Source organism: Lagenorhynchus albirostris, chromosome 10 (genome assembly GCF_949774975.1).
Source record: "Lagenorhynchus albirostris chromosome 10, mLagAlb1.1, whole genome shotgun sequence".
Lineage (NCBI taxonomy): Eukaryota > Metazoa > Chordata > Mammalia > Artiodactyla > Delphinidae > Lagenorhynchus > Lagenorhynchus albirostris.
Window position 1 is genome coordinate 71,093,363 of NC_083104.1, and position 14,129 is coordinate 71,107,491.

Sequence of the window (14,129 nt, forward strand, 5' to 3'; positions counted from 1 at the left end):
CACAGAGCTGGAGGCCATCCAAACTGGCCTGTTTATTTCCCAAGCCAAGAGCGAATCAGTCCTTCCCTGCCCACCCCAGAGCAAGATACAGTTGGGAATCCACACCCCACCCCTCAAGCCTTAACACAGCAGATAAATTAGTGAACTCTTTTATAAAACATTGTACAGGGAAAATACATACATATATAGAGAGCCATTGCTGGCACTGGGGTGGGGTTCGCTTCTTAGACACAGGTAACCAGACCCTGCCCCATCAGGGTGCCCACCCACCCCTGCAGTCTCTTTCCCTGAAGTGGTCATCTGCTATCCCCACACCCCGGTACCCTGGCTGGTTAGCACAAATCATAGAGGTCCATCATCGTGCCCCCAAAGGGAACTGCTTCCTGGCTGCCCCTACCAGCCTGCTCCTCTGAGGTGGGCACCCCCTGCCCCTCCTCCTTACCCAGGTAGCCTTCCTTGGCCTGGCCCCAGGAATTCGGCCCACCAAGACCTGAAGACAGAAGATTGACCAAAGAATATTGTTTCCTGATATGTCTGGTGAGCACATATTATCTAAACCAGGACTTTTTTGAAAGTGGAAGGGGTTCTCACTCACTGGAAAACAGGCATAAACCCAGACTTCCCAGCAAAGTACAAATGGTCACCCTACCGATAGGGCTCCCCTGCTCTGAACTGGCCCAGTCCTGCCACTCTTGACTTTCCAAACCACGTTCCATACTTGCAGCAAACTCCTCTCAGACCTCTATTCCCATCTCTGTCACCTTGTACTCTACAAGGCCTTCTGGCATCTTGGTTACACATTCTAAGGCCTCAGTAATATTGGAGACCTGTAGTATTGGGGTTGGGAGGGGTGGTTGGGAATGGTGCCCCTCCAAATCCCATACAGGACCTGGCCAGGTAAGGCCTTTGGTGTCAAGCCCCAGGCTTTCTGGCTCCTTGGGCCCGATCCCCCAAATCATGGCTGCCTGGGTCTGAATAGAAAAGCAAGCCTTAATCCTCTGTCTTCCATCCCAAACCTGCCACGTCTTCTCTCTCTAGGGCTTCCTGTAGCTCAGGGCCAGGGAGAAATGAACCACCAGTACCCCTATCCCCACCCTTGGTCAATGCAAAGCACTTTGTTCCAGTACCTTCTCTACATGTATGTATGCATATTCCTGCTCACACCTCAACGTGGCTTCTATGCTAGGAACCCCAGGTGTCGCCTCTGGGAGTGGCAAATGGTGGACTGGTGGACTGGTGGAGGCTGAGGAGGTCAACCTGTAGCACCCTGCACCCCCAACCCAGACAGGGCTGGGCCTCAGCCCCTCATGAGGGCCTGACCAGCAATCACAGCCATCCTGATGGGTTCCCTTCTGAGCAAGCGCTCCAGCCCTTGCTTTTAGAACCTGCTCAGTAGGCTTGCTTGGAAAACTGCTTTCAATAAGCCTTGCTAAAGCAAATAGTACCAGACAGTGAAAACTCAGGCTCCAGCTCCTTAAAGGTCCCTCCTCTCCTCCCTCCTTCCTCCTCTCCTCCCTCCTTCCCCCTCCCACCCCCATCTGCAGACAGTCCACAGCCACACCAGTGCTTTGGGAAACAGAAGTTCAATCTTACTGGGCCCACTGCTTCACTCATTGTCCCCCTGTCTGTCTTTGGGAAACAGACTCCTCTGTGTCTCAGTGAGGCTACTTAACACCTGCTGCGTCCCTCCCACCCCCACAAAAACAAGTGCCTGGATCCGACCCCTTGGAGAGGAACTGAGAAAACCCTGGGCTCAGGATGGGGCCTTCCGATGGGCCCCCGAGTAGGCATAGGAGATGGGATGGTGGGTCCCAGGCCTCACGGTGAATGTGTTGATGGAGCTTCCATAGTGGGGGTTGCTGTGGGGAGACCTGGTGGGGAGCAGGAGAGAGATGAGGTTAATATCTGGCTAAGCAACACCCCTTCCATCTCCCCCAGGGCACAAGAGGAAGGACGTGGCTCAGTGCGATGGAGCTGCCCCACAAGCTCAGGGCTCACCATCCCCAGAGTGGGACCCCAGTATTGACTCACCAGACACAGGGCTTCCCTCCTGTCTAGGCCCTGATGCCAGAGTACATGCCTCATACCCTTCTGCTCAGAACCCGTCCCTCCTAGCCTGGCTCTGGACGCGTCTCAGTGATGGGAAATCCCAGCACCCAAGGACCACTCAGGTCTCCCCCCACCCCGCGCTGGGGCTCCAGGGAGTGGGAGAGAGGAGAGAGAAGAGGGAGCTGGTGGGGAAAGCCGGAGGAGGGGGAAAGAGAAAACAAAGGAGATAACGGGATATAAGGAAGCAGATAAAGGAAGCGCCAAAGGTGCCCTCTCCAGGCGCAGTGTGCCTCCCTCCCCCTTCTCTCTGCCCTGAGAGCCAGAGGGGAGAAAACCAAATGTCCCAGACTGATGGCCGTGGCCTGGCCAGCTCCCCTGTGGTCCAGGGGAGAGACTCCCTCTCCCCTGGCTTCCCAGCCCAGGCTCCCGCCATCACCCTGGCCCGCAACTCACCTGCGGGTAGCCAGGGCGCAGCCGCAGTCGCCGCCGCCGGGCGCTTTGTACTTGGCCTCTCCGCGGGGGCCGCCCTCCAGGGGCATATTCCGCGCGTGCAGGCCGGCGGGGGGCGCGCGGCCCGTCGAGTTGACGCGCCGCATCTCCGGGCCTCCGGGCGCTGCGAAGGGCCCTCTGGGATGCGGCCCGAAGCAGCCAGGGGAGGTCGGGCTGCGGCCACTGCCGCCCCGGGGCAGCCTGGGGCTGTGGTGTGTCTCCCCGACGACGTACAGGCGCTTCTTGATAAGCGAACGGCCCCCGCCCGAGAAACGGCCCAAGCCCATGGCGGCCCCGGCGGGGCCCGCGCTGGCGGAAAAGCGCGAGGAGCCGCGAGCGGGGCCCGCGTCCGCGAGCTGCCCCAAGTCTGAGAAGTTGTTCCGGGGAGGGGAGCCCCGGCGCCCCAGATACTGCAGGGCGCGGGGCGGGGGCTCAGGGTAATTGCTGAATTCTGGTGGCGGTGGGATGACCTCAAAGTTGAACTCCTCCTCCCTCTTGTGGGAAGGAGAAGGAGGGGAAGAGGAGGACTTGGGCAGCAGGCGGCCCTGGGGGAGGCTGGAGGGCACTGGTCTTTCCCAAGCCACGGGGGCCTGCGGCTCCGTCTTTGTCCAGCTGTACCCGCGGCTGGGCTCCGTGCCCTCTGGGTCTCTGCGGGGCTGGGGCTTCCACTGACTGGGTACCTTGGGCTGTCCTGGCAAGGTTAGCTGGGGGTCCTTCTCAGTCTCCCTGGGTACCTTGGGGACCACTGTGAAGGAGTTGGGCTGGCCGTCGTTGTAGAAGATGGTGTCAGAGCCTGCCCCGGGCTGGCTGTGGCCACGGAGACTCCCTGGCAGGGAGGACTGGCCCAGGGCAGCCCCTCTGGACCTCCCCTTCTGTGCCCTCTGCCTGGCTGCAAGGAGCAGAGCCATCGGGGAGCCCTGCTCCACCACCTGCCCTGTCACTGGATGCCTGAGGAGTTCCTCAGCAGGCTGGGCTGAGGCAGGGGGGTTGGCTGGCAGCCTCCGGGGCTCCTTCACCTCCACAGGCTCCCATGACCCTACCGCCTCTCCTTTGGACAGGGTGGGCGTCACCACGGCCACATCTCTGCTGGGGATGTTCTGGCTGCGATGGGGCTTATAGAGAAACGGCACCTCTTCTCGGCCAGGGGATATCTTTGCGGGGAGGGCTGGAGATGAGAGGGCTCCCTGTGTAGGCTTACTGGTCTCTGAGGAGCGCCCTCCTGCCTCTGGCTTGGAGGGCACTGCAACTTCTTGATGTTCTGGCTTCTCCCACTGCCCAGCTGGGACTAGGTTCTTCTCTGCTATCAGTTGGGATGATGTGGCTGGCTCCGGTGTGGCCTTGGGTGGTGTGGCTGGTCCAGGTGTGGCTGGCTCTGGTGTGGCCTTGGGTGGTGTGGCTGGTCCAGGTGTGGCTGGCTCCGGTGTGGCCTTGGGTGGTGTGGCTGGTCCAGGTGTGGCTGGCTCCGGTGTGGCCTTGGGTGGTGTGGCTGGTCCAGGTGTGGCTGGCTCCGGTGTGGCCTTGGGTGGTGTGGCTGGTCCAGGTGTGGCTGGCTCCGGTGTGGCCTTGGGTGGTGTGGCTGGTCCAGGTGTGGCTGGCTCCGGTGTGGCCTTGGGTGGTGTGGCTGGTCCAGGTGTGGCTGGCTCCGGTGTGGCCTTGGGTGGTGTGGCTGGTCCAGGTGTGGCTGGCTCAGGTGTGACCCTGGGTGGTATGGCTGGTCCAGGCGTGGCCTTGGACTGGAGTGGTGTGGTTGGCAGAGGGGCGGTGGATAGAGGTGGCAGATTCTTGGCCGCGGGCTTGGAGAATTTGCCATTATCAGCCCTGTTTTCAAAGATTCTTACCCCTTCTAGCTGAGGTTTGGGAGGCAGAGACCCTCTGCTGGGCTTGGCTTCCTTCTCTGCTGATGAGGAAAACTGGGCTTCCAGCTTATTCCGGATCTGCTGGATGCTAGGAGCTGGCGAGTCTTGGGGGATGTAGTCCAAAGGAGGGAGGGTCAGGCTGGCGGCAGCCTTCCTCTCTGGCTGGCTGCAAGGACTCTCCTCAGGAACACTTGGGGGCGCCTCCTTCTCTGGCAGGCTGGGGCCCTTCTGGCTCTCCTTTCCCTGAGAGGATGCAGTTGGGCCTGGTCTATGACTGGCAAACCGGTCCTCTCTCTTGGAGCCACAGAGATAGGCTGACAGCTCGTTCCGCAGCTTTGCCATCTGGCTGGGATCCCACCAGTCCACGGACTCTGAAGAGGCTGTGTCCTCTGGGCTGGGGGGGTCAAGTTTGGGTTTGGGAGCAGGAGAGCTGGACTTGGGTCTTTTCATAACCCCAGCCGGGGGAGGGGCTGCCTTCTCAGCAGATGGCAAAGGAGGGGCAGCTGGGGGCAGGGGGGGGGCCGGGGGAGGGAGTGGGAGTGGAGGAGGGGGCGGGGGAGGGGCTGGAGGTGGAGTCTCGGCTTGTTCGCTTGTCCAGGCCTGGGACTGGCCCGGCCTCGGACGGGCTGGTGCCGTAGCCCTGGGCTCCTCGGGATGGTCTGGTTCAGTGGCCCTGTCGGGGTAGACCTGGGACGCGGGGCGGATGTGGAAGCTGGGAGGCAGTGGGAGTCGACTGGGGGCCTTCTTGGTGGCCTCTCTTTCCTCAGGAAGAGCCCCTTGTGCTTCCTGAGAGGAGATGGATGAAGTCCTGACTGGGGTTGGGGGAGGCACCTTGAGCGAGCTGGGGAAGGTGAGGTGGGTCTCCGGTCCCAGGAGGCTCCCCTTGGGCTCAGCAGGGCTCCCGGGGGGGCTGCCTCTGGGGACCTCTGGCTGCCTGTCACTCAGCGCTACCTCTGATTTCCACTTGGCGACACCCGCAGCGGGGAAGGGGTGAGTCCCCGGTGTACGAGGAGACACTGGAGCTGGGGGAGCCGGGGCTGGCGAAAAGGGTAGGGGAGGCGCAGGGGGAATGAAGTCCGGAGGGGTGGGTGTGGATGGGGAGGGAAGGCGGGGTGCGGTGGATAGGGCCCCCATCACTGGGGGCAGAGGTGGGGCCATGCTGGGCGGGGACGGGGGTTCCGGCAGCAGCGGGGGAGGCGGGGGAGCCGTGGAAGGTGGAGGTGGTGGTGAGGGCTCCTCCTGAGGCTGCGGAGCGTCTGGGGGTGGTGCCGGGGCTGGGCCCGGGGGTGGCGGGGGGATGAGCAAGTCCTGGCCATAGTGCCCAGGCCTCAGGTCCCCCACAGAGCTGTATAATCGGAGGTTGCCATTGATAAGCTTGCTGGTGCCTGCAAGGAGGGAGAGGCAGAGATGAGAAGGGCGAGAAGGCAGCCGGGCTTGCCCATCTCCGAGTGCCCAGGGCAGGGCGGGGTGGGCTCCTGAGGGAGTAGCTGGCCGGTGTCGTGCCTTTCCTTTTGAACAGCACGTGAGGAGCAGCCATGTCTCCTGGGAGTGACCCTCTTCTTTCTGGGGAGGGGCCCCTGCCTGTCCCTGGCACAGCCTCTGGAGCCTGTGCTAAATCTTCTCCACAGGCTCCCGAGCCTCTCCCTTCTCTGCCCCACTCACAGTCCTGTATATAATCCCTTTACTAAACTCTCTTCAGTTAGGCCCTTCAACACCAAGTGTTTCTTACAGGTGCCTTGGCTGGTACAAAGCCAGAGAGGCCAGGGTTCAAATCCCGGCTCTTCCACTTACTAAATGTGCAACCTGAGACACACTCATTAACCTTGCTGAGCCTCAGTTTCATCATCTGAAAAATGGGAACGATGTCAGCACTTACCTCATAAAGCTGTTGTGAGGATTAAGCAAGAGAATTCATGTAAATGCATGGCAAGAGCTTATCAGGGGCGAGGCCCATAGTACGTGCTTAAGGAATGGTAATTGCTTTGACTACTACCACCTGTGCTTACCTTTTCCTTCAGCCGTAAGACAGACAGGGAAGGTGGCAGAGATAGGAAGTCATGGATGGGGGTGGGGGCCTGGAGACCTCAGGAAGGAAGTCTGGGTGAAAGTTTGGGAGGGAGAAATTTGCATGAGCACCTCCTGCTTTCTAAAGATCCTGAATCTACCAAGAACCCAGCTTTCCACCTCACAGAGAACTTCTGGAACAGGTTCTGGACTGCAGGATGGATGGGGGTCTGTGGAAATGAGGTGACCTGGACGACCGAGGCACCAGAGAGCTGCTGAGCTCCCCTGGCCCCGGCGGCTCACATCCCTCCCTTCTTGGCCCCAGCCCCTGCCCCCTCCCTATTGTCTGCAGGCCACCAGGATGCCCTGATTACTTCTCTCTGAGGGGTACCTGTCCTTCACCTCTCCTCCTCTCAATTTCTAGGGCAGAGAGAAACAAACCTGGGAATGTGCAGCTCTGAAGGGCTCCTCCCAGCTGTCTGACTTCAAAACAAACGCCAGACAGAGAGTAGAGAGGGGGAAAACCAACATCCATTGAGCACATTGAGTAAAAGACAAACCAAAAAATAGTCAAAATACTGGCTCTCGTGGAGCTTGTGTTTTAATGGGGCAATGAGACTGGCAATAAACATAATATATTAGTAAATTACTACCACATTAGGTGATGAGTAATATGGGGGAAACCCAGGAGGGGTGGTAGGGGTGCAATGTGACTAGGGTGGTCAGGGAAGACCTGGCTGAGAAGGTGACACTGGAGCAAAGAGGAAAAGAGGGAAAGAGGGAGGCGAGAGCTGTGCACACGTGCAGGCGAAGAACTGTCAGGGCAGTGGGAACTGCAGCGCAAAGACCTGAGGGTGGAAATGTGCCTGGATATTGAAGGAGCAGCAAGGAGACCGGGATGGCGGAGCAGCATGAGACAGGAAAGCCAGCAGGAGATGAGGCCAGGTAGGGCCAGATTCTGGCGGTCCTGGCAAGAACCCTTCCACTGGGTGACAAGGGAAGTCACTGGGGAGTTTTGAGCAGGGTATGACAAGAAGTGACTTGCATCCCATCCAGTACTTAGTTTACTCTTCCAGAACTGGAATTGTCTTGCCCGTGGCTCATTGGAAGATACGGAGGTGCAAGGGGTTAAGTGATTTGCCCCAGGGAGCGAAGCTAGTATGCAGGGGAGCTGGGACTCGAAGCCAGGTCTGCCTGACTCCGGGGTTCTCTCTACCACTCACGCTGAACTTGTTCCTGCTCTGGCCTCGGCCCTCACCATCCTTCCCCCACTGGGCCTTAGCCAACTGTGGCTCTCCTCATCTCCCACCCACGACAGCCAGCAGCCAAGAGGCCCGGGGACTCCAGCTTTCTCACCAGCTGGGGAGGGGGGACCAGACGCTTGGGCTTAAGGAGGAAAAAAAGAAAGATGGACAAGCCCCAAGCCTAGGGTCCTCTTACCTGTCATTTGTTGGTCTGCAAAGCTGTCTGGGACAGAGGGGGTGGGCACAGCCAGTCCATGGTTCTCCTGGGCATCCTGAAAGAGAGCAGAACGGTTAGGGGACAGGGAAAGACATATGGTTCTTAAATCTCTACTCCGTGAGGCCATTTTATTGCTGGAAAATCCACAGTGACGGTTGCACAACCTTGTGAGTATACTAAAATATAAAAGGGCTCATTTAAAAGGGTGAATTTTATGATATAGTCGAGTCTTGTTATTCGCGGTAGTTAGGGTCTATAAAGTTGCTGCGAACACTCAATTAGCAAAAACTGGATCAAAATGCCCGAGGGAAATACAGGGTTAGGTTCCTGTAAACCTTGGTCAAGGCACCTTCTTCAGCTGATCAATACATAACTTTGTTTTATGCGTGTTTCTGTTTAAAGAGACCTTATTTAATATCTATTGTTGACTCACTGACACTGAACTCATGGCCAACAGCACCATAACTCACACCTTCGGAGCTTACCTAACGCACGTATTTTCTCTGTTAAGGCGCCTCACCTAGCCTCCTCGCATGTAGGGATGTCAGACGGCACATCAGCCCTATGCTTGGGGACCATTTTAAATAGCAAAATCACCAACAAAAAGCAAAGAAATATGAAAAAACATGGCACTAAATAGAAAAGGATGCTTATTTACCGCATGAGGGCTGAAACAAGAAAGCAAAGTGTCTTGTTCGACCTCAGCAGGGCCCATGTGCATCAGGTGACTCAAATTTTTCACCTCACAGAGGGGTGCAAACCAGCTCCCCAGCTCAGTCAAGCAGCCCTTTAAAATCCCTCACAGCCTCATATATTGAAAAGTCACCCAGCAATGATTAGCTGGCAGGGAGGCTGGGGGCAGAAGTGCTGTTCCAAGAATATTTATATATATCTTCTTCCTTATACTTGTCTCTATTTTCAGTTCTTAACGATGAATTTCTGTTTCCTTCATAATTTAAAGAAGCACACAGTACATAGTTTTGGTTTTTTTTTTTAATTCTTGTAATCAAGAAGAAAAAGCATGGATTTTATAGGCAGGCAGATCAAATTGGCTTTTTTTTTTTTTTACCACACCGCGTGGCATGTGGGATCTTAGTTCCCACACCGGGGATCAAACCTGTGCCCCCTGCACTGGAAATGTACAGTTTTAACCACTGGACAGCCAGGGAAGTCCCCAGATTGGCAATCTTAATTTAACTCCATCATCTCAAAGACAGAATCGGACACAAGGTCAGTGGTCAGGAAGTGTGCCCCCTTCTCGCCTTTTGAGGCTCAGTTTTCTCATCTGTAAGATGGGGTTGATCCCACCTCCCTTAGGTTTGTTGTGATACCCCACACCTAAACAGATCCTGCAGACAAGCACTCAAGGAAGGGCATTTCCCCGGGCTCCTGGCCCTCAGGCCCTAACAAGGCTCAGTAGGTGAGCAGTGGCCTGAGTCCATGGACACTCTGCCTGGGCACAGCTCCCGGGACGTGTCTGCCCAGCTGGACCTGAAGAGATACATGGGTGCTTCCCCGTAGTCAGGGTCAGGTAGCCGGGAATCTCCTACTGCCCTTTCAACCACAGACATTTCAGAGTTGAAGAGAAGGAGGAAGGAAAGAAGGAAAGAGGAAGGGAGGAAAGCATTCACTATTCAGGATGAGGTTGTCTCCCCCTTAATGTTACAGGGGGTCAGAGCCCATTGCTAGCCCCCTGCTGCACCACCAAGGGCTCAGGGGACAGCCTTACCCCACCGATGGGCCCAGCCCTGCCCCCTTGGCCTCCCTGGGACTGGGACACACACATCCTCATGCCTGGGATTCTTCAGAACCCAGGCAACCCCCAAGGGTGGGTCACCAGGAGCTTGGCCAATGGGCCACACACGGTTGCCTTGGACACAGGCCAGCTCGGTGCCTTACTGACACATTGTGGAATGCAAACTTCCTCACCAGATTCCTCCAGTAGCCTGGCTGGGGCACCTCAGGGTGAGGTGTGGAGCTGCAGGGGGTGAGGGAGATGACCCTGAGTCAGAGAGCCAGGCACGGCTGGGGACACTGCTGTAGGCTGGGGGAGCAGGGGGACAGGCCCCCAGAGTGAGAGCCACAGGAAACCCCTCCAGACACCCAGCGTCCCCAGCGGGGTGAAGCCCAGCCGGTTAGTTGTTTCCTGGCTTTGTGGGGCAGCGTGAGGGTACAGAGTGTGATCCCCACACAGCAGCTTCTCTGAAGCTGGGAACCAGTGAGCGTTAAAAAAGAAGAGCCCCAGGGCTTCCCTGGTGGCGCAGTGGTTGAGAGTCCGCCTGCCGATGCAGGGGACACGGGTTCGCGCCCCGGTCCGGGAAGATCCCACATGCCGCGGAGCGGCTGGACCCGTGAGCCATGGCCGCTGAGCCTGCGCGTCCGGAGCCTGTGCTCCGCAACGGGAGAGGCCACAACAGTGAGAGGACTGCATACGCAAAAAAAAAAAAAAAAAAAAAAAAAAGCCCCATTACTTCCCTACCCTGCCCTCCACCCTCTGCCACAGCTCATACCCCCTTCCTGGGGAACAGAGAATTCCACCAACAAGGCCGTCTTCCTCTGGACCAGCCTGCCATCCCAGAATTGCTCTTAGACCCTCGTTTCAGGGTCCTGCCCTGGACTCTGAGCTACAGAGGGCCCTGCTCTGGTTCCCTTTAGGGCAAGGAGTCCATGGGATCAAAGGGACATGCCCTAAGAGCCCACAACACCCCATTCTTGACCCTGGTCCAGGCACCAAGGTCCCTAGAATCCCCCATTTAAATGGCCCTGAGCCCATTTCTAGAGCTTCTTTCCCAGTCAGTCCTGAGGGCAGCCCAAGCTGGGGGTGCACATCCCTGAGCCCAAGGGGTGGCCACGTGTGGATAAGGGTAAGGGTGTGGGTGGAGCTTTGGAGGTTCAGGCTGAGACCTCCACCATGGAGGAGGAGCCAGGTGGGCAGAGGCGGGGGTGGCTACGGTGGGGAGAGGGTGCTCCATCCGAACACTGGCTGCAAGCTTCTGACACCCACCCCCCAGGAACGCATGGAGCTTCCCCCACCTGACAGCCCTCCCAGCTAACGTCAGCCACGCGAATCACTCGAAAGCCAATAAGGACTGCCCTTCCCAGCTCACCCTAAGGAGCTCAAACCCCAACCCCAAAGGGAGCCTGGGCCTTGAGTTCAGAGACGAGCTCCCACGGCGGGGGATGGGGTGGAAAAGTGGGAAGGAGAAATCCGGCTGACTTGGGCTGCATCTTTGCGTTTCAAGGAGGGCAGGGTCCAGACAGTCAGGCTTCCTGCCCGGAACCCAGGCTGACACCTCCCCAGGCACTGCCAGGCCTGCCTGACTCAGAGGGTGGGGTGACCCAGGGAGCTCTCACTGCCTGCAGCAGCCCAGGGGACCTGTCCAGCCAGTTTCCCCACGTTGGCATTTAATTTTTAATTCCTCATATGCATCGCCCTGGAGATGGCTGGGCTCAGACTAGGGTAGGGCAAGAGGCAGCCCCAGAGAAAGTATGACCTTCTTTCCACCAGTTGTTCCACTAGTCAGCTCTCAAAAGCTAGGGACAGGCTCTGGCTTGAGCTCTGGGCCGGGCTCCCCCTTGGAGGTAGAAGGAAGTGGGGAGAAAGGATCCTTCCCCGACTCAGCCCAGGCCCACGTGGTGTAGACAGGACTGAATTGAGAGGAGGAGACCTGGACTTGGGTCCTGTCTCCCCCTCCTTTGATCTGTGTGGCCTGGGCAGGACCGTCCCCTCCCTGGGCCTCAGTTTTCTCATCCTGATGAGCACTAAGGTCCGCCCCTACCCCAGCTCTGAAGTTTGCGATTCTAATCCAGTTCCTCAGAGCTTGCAGAGCAGGAAGTGGGGTGGCCCTGGTGACTGAAGCATGTCCTTTTCAGAGGGCCTGGAGTCTCTGGGGGGCTCCAGGGAGCTGACCCCACCTCCTGCCCCTCTGTTAGCAAGTTATTTTAACACAGAAAGTCACAGCTGAGGAGACCCTAGTGGACCATCCAGTATAACCCCCGCTGGTGGGTGAGGAGCCAGCGGCCCTGGGAGAGGAAGGGCCTGGCCCTCAGCCACCCTGCAGCCCAGTGGCACAGCGGGCACTGGTGCCAGTTACCTGAGGATCAATGCAGATCCCATCCCAGTCACTGAGGGATCCCAAGGTCCTCTTCATAATTGGCCTCCGGCTGCCGGCTGCCTGGAAAAGTATTTCTTTGTTCTCTGCACTTTCACCTCAAACAGGGCAAGGAAGCTCCAGGAAGGGGCCAGTAGCACCTGCTGTGGCCCTTCTCCGCCTCATCTTGCCCTCCCCTCTCGCACCAGTCCCTCTGCGGGCTCCTGAGAGGTACTGACAGCGACAGTGCTCCCAGAAGACGGTCCGGCCCGGACGGTGCTCAAGGAAGAGCATGGGCCTGTCATGGGCATCGCCGCCTTGAGCCTCCCCTGCCCCAGGGTGGCCTGGCCTGGGAGGTGCCCCCTGAGTGTGGGAAGGGAGGAGAGGGAGGGGCAAGGCCCAGCTGGTTAGGACAGTGTCAGGCAGGGCTTGGCCTCGACCCAGCTCCCCACCCCTGCCCCGACTCGGTGGGGCTGGGGGCCAGGGTGTGCGCACGTGTGTCTATGTGTGAACCCACAGTTCTGTCCTCCTGCCTCTCATTCTCCCGGCCTCCTGCCCCAGCTAGAAGAAAGCAAAGGATCCAGCCCAGAGCCTAAGGGAGAGGAGTCGGACTCCCCTCAACCCAGGAGCCGGTGATGAAGGATATCGGGGCTGCTTTGTATCTTACAACCTGAGTCAGGAGTAAAACATGTCCCCGGGATATGGGCCACCATGCCCAGGGTTCCTCATCTTAAGATGCATCATAGGTGGGCTTCCAGGGGCCTGAGATCCCTCTGTTGGAATTGTAAGCAAAATTACGTGTACGTGGCTCATAGCCCCATCACGCTCTCAAAGGGGTCTATGACCCTACAGAGGCAGAAGCCCTGGTGCCCAGAAAGCCCTGGCTGCCAGGCAGGGGTTCAGAGAGGCAGACACGGGAGATGCAGGCGGTGCTGCGGGCTGGTGCTGGGAGGGAAGAAAAAAAGCTTCTGGGCCGTGGGTGGAGGGGAAGATAGGACGGCCTGAATAGAACTCGGAGCCTGGAGCCTGGCTACAAATCCCAGCTCTGCCACTTATGAGCTGCCTGTCCTTAGGCAAGTTACTGCCCCATCCTGTGCTTCAGTTTCTCTACCTGTAAAATGGGGATTCACAGCAGCATCTTCCCAAGAGGGTGGCTCCAATGACTCTGTTAACACAGGCGAGGCACTTGGGATGGTGCCTGACGCACAGTAAGTGTCCCCCACGTGTCAGCCACGATCTCATGGCCCTGCCACTGGCTAGGACCACACAGGCCACCCAGCCGGCACCGACGGCAATGGAATGACCTTCCCTTTCTGGGTTCAGTTCCTGCCAATGTAAAGTGAGGCTGGTGTGGACCCGACGAGGCCCCTTTCAGTTGTGGGTTCACAGTGTGTTCATTCCCTCTCCTTCACCAGTGAGGGGCCGTGAGTTTGGTGGCGAGAAGCCCCATCTCCTGGGACTGGGTCTGAGGCTTGCCCAGAAGGACTGCTCCCAAGCCAGTACCAGCCAGCAGTCCCTAACCCTGTGCAGCACCCCCAGTCATACTCGGCTTGGCCCAGACCAGATCCAAACCAGAGGACCCAAGCCAGAAAGGAGGAGAGCAGAAAGGCAGGGACCTGCACTGATCACTGAAGGGGCCCAAAGTGGGTGGGTGGGTGGGAGCAGGGATACAGGATGCCGGCCCATCAGAAGAAACTCAGCTGTGCTGCATTAACCCTTTACTTCCTGGTGCAGATCTGAGGGAGGAGCCAGGACAGCAAGAGCCACTCAAGGGGAAACAGCCATTTATTTAAATATTTTAACAACCAGAACAGGCACTGGTGTGTCAGCCCTGGGCGCCCACCACTGTAATTCTGAGTATGTGTGCTGGGAGTAGGTGAAGGGAGAGAGTCGAATTCACTTCCAGCGATGGAAAATCTCAAAATTACTTCATCTGCATGTATGGGTGCGATAACCCTGTAACAGTTTTATGCATCTCTGGAAACAAAGTTAGGGGTGGACTCATTTGCTTTATACCTTTTTGTTGTTGGTGGTGTACTCTCTCTATTTGTCTGTGATGTCCATGAATTGCTTTTGTAAGCAGAAAATAAATTACTTAAAGTTGTATTCCCAGAGGTCTGTGTGCTCAGCCCTCCACATACAGGCCTTGGGGTCGCAGCAAGGAGACTATAAGACTCAG

General features: G+C 57.7%; 1 protein-coding gene across 1 annotated transcript in view; it reads right to left on the reverse strand.

The window, feature by feature from the left end:
* C10H6orf132 (chromosome 10 C6orf132 homolog) overlaps positions 1–14,129 on the reverse strand; it is a 25,957-nt gene continuing 11,828 nt past the window's right edge. The window contains exons 3-5 of the mRNA XM_060162882.1: positions 7,839–7,914; positions 2,503–5,779; positions 1–1,871 (exon numbers count right to left, since the gene is read on the reverse strand). Coding sequence (XP_060018865.1) covers positions 1,754–1,871; positions 2,503–5,779; positions 7,839–7,914 — 3,471 coding nt within the window. The 3' untranslated portion in view covers positions 1–1,753. The remainder of the gene's footprint in view (positions 1,872–2,502; positions 5,780–7,838; positions 7,915–14,129) is intronic.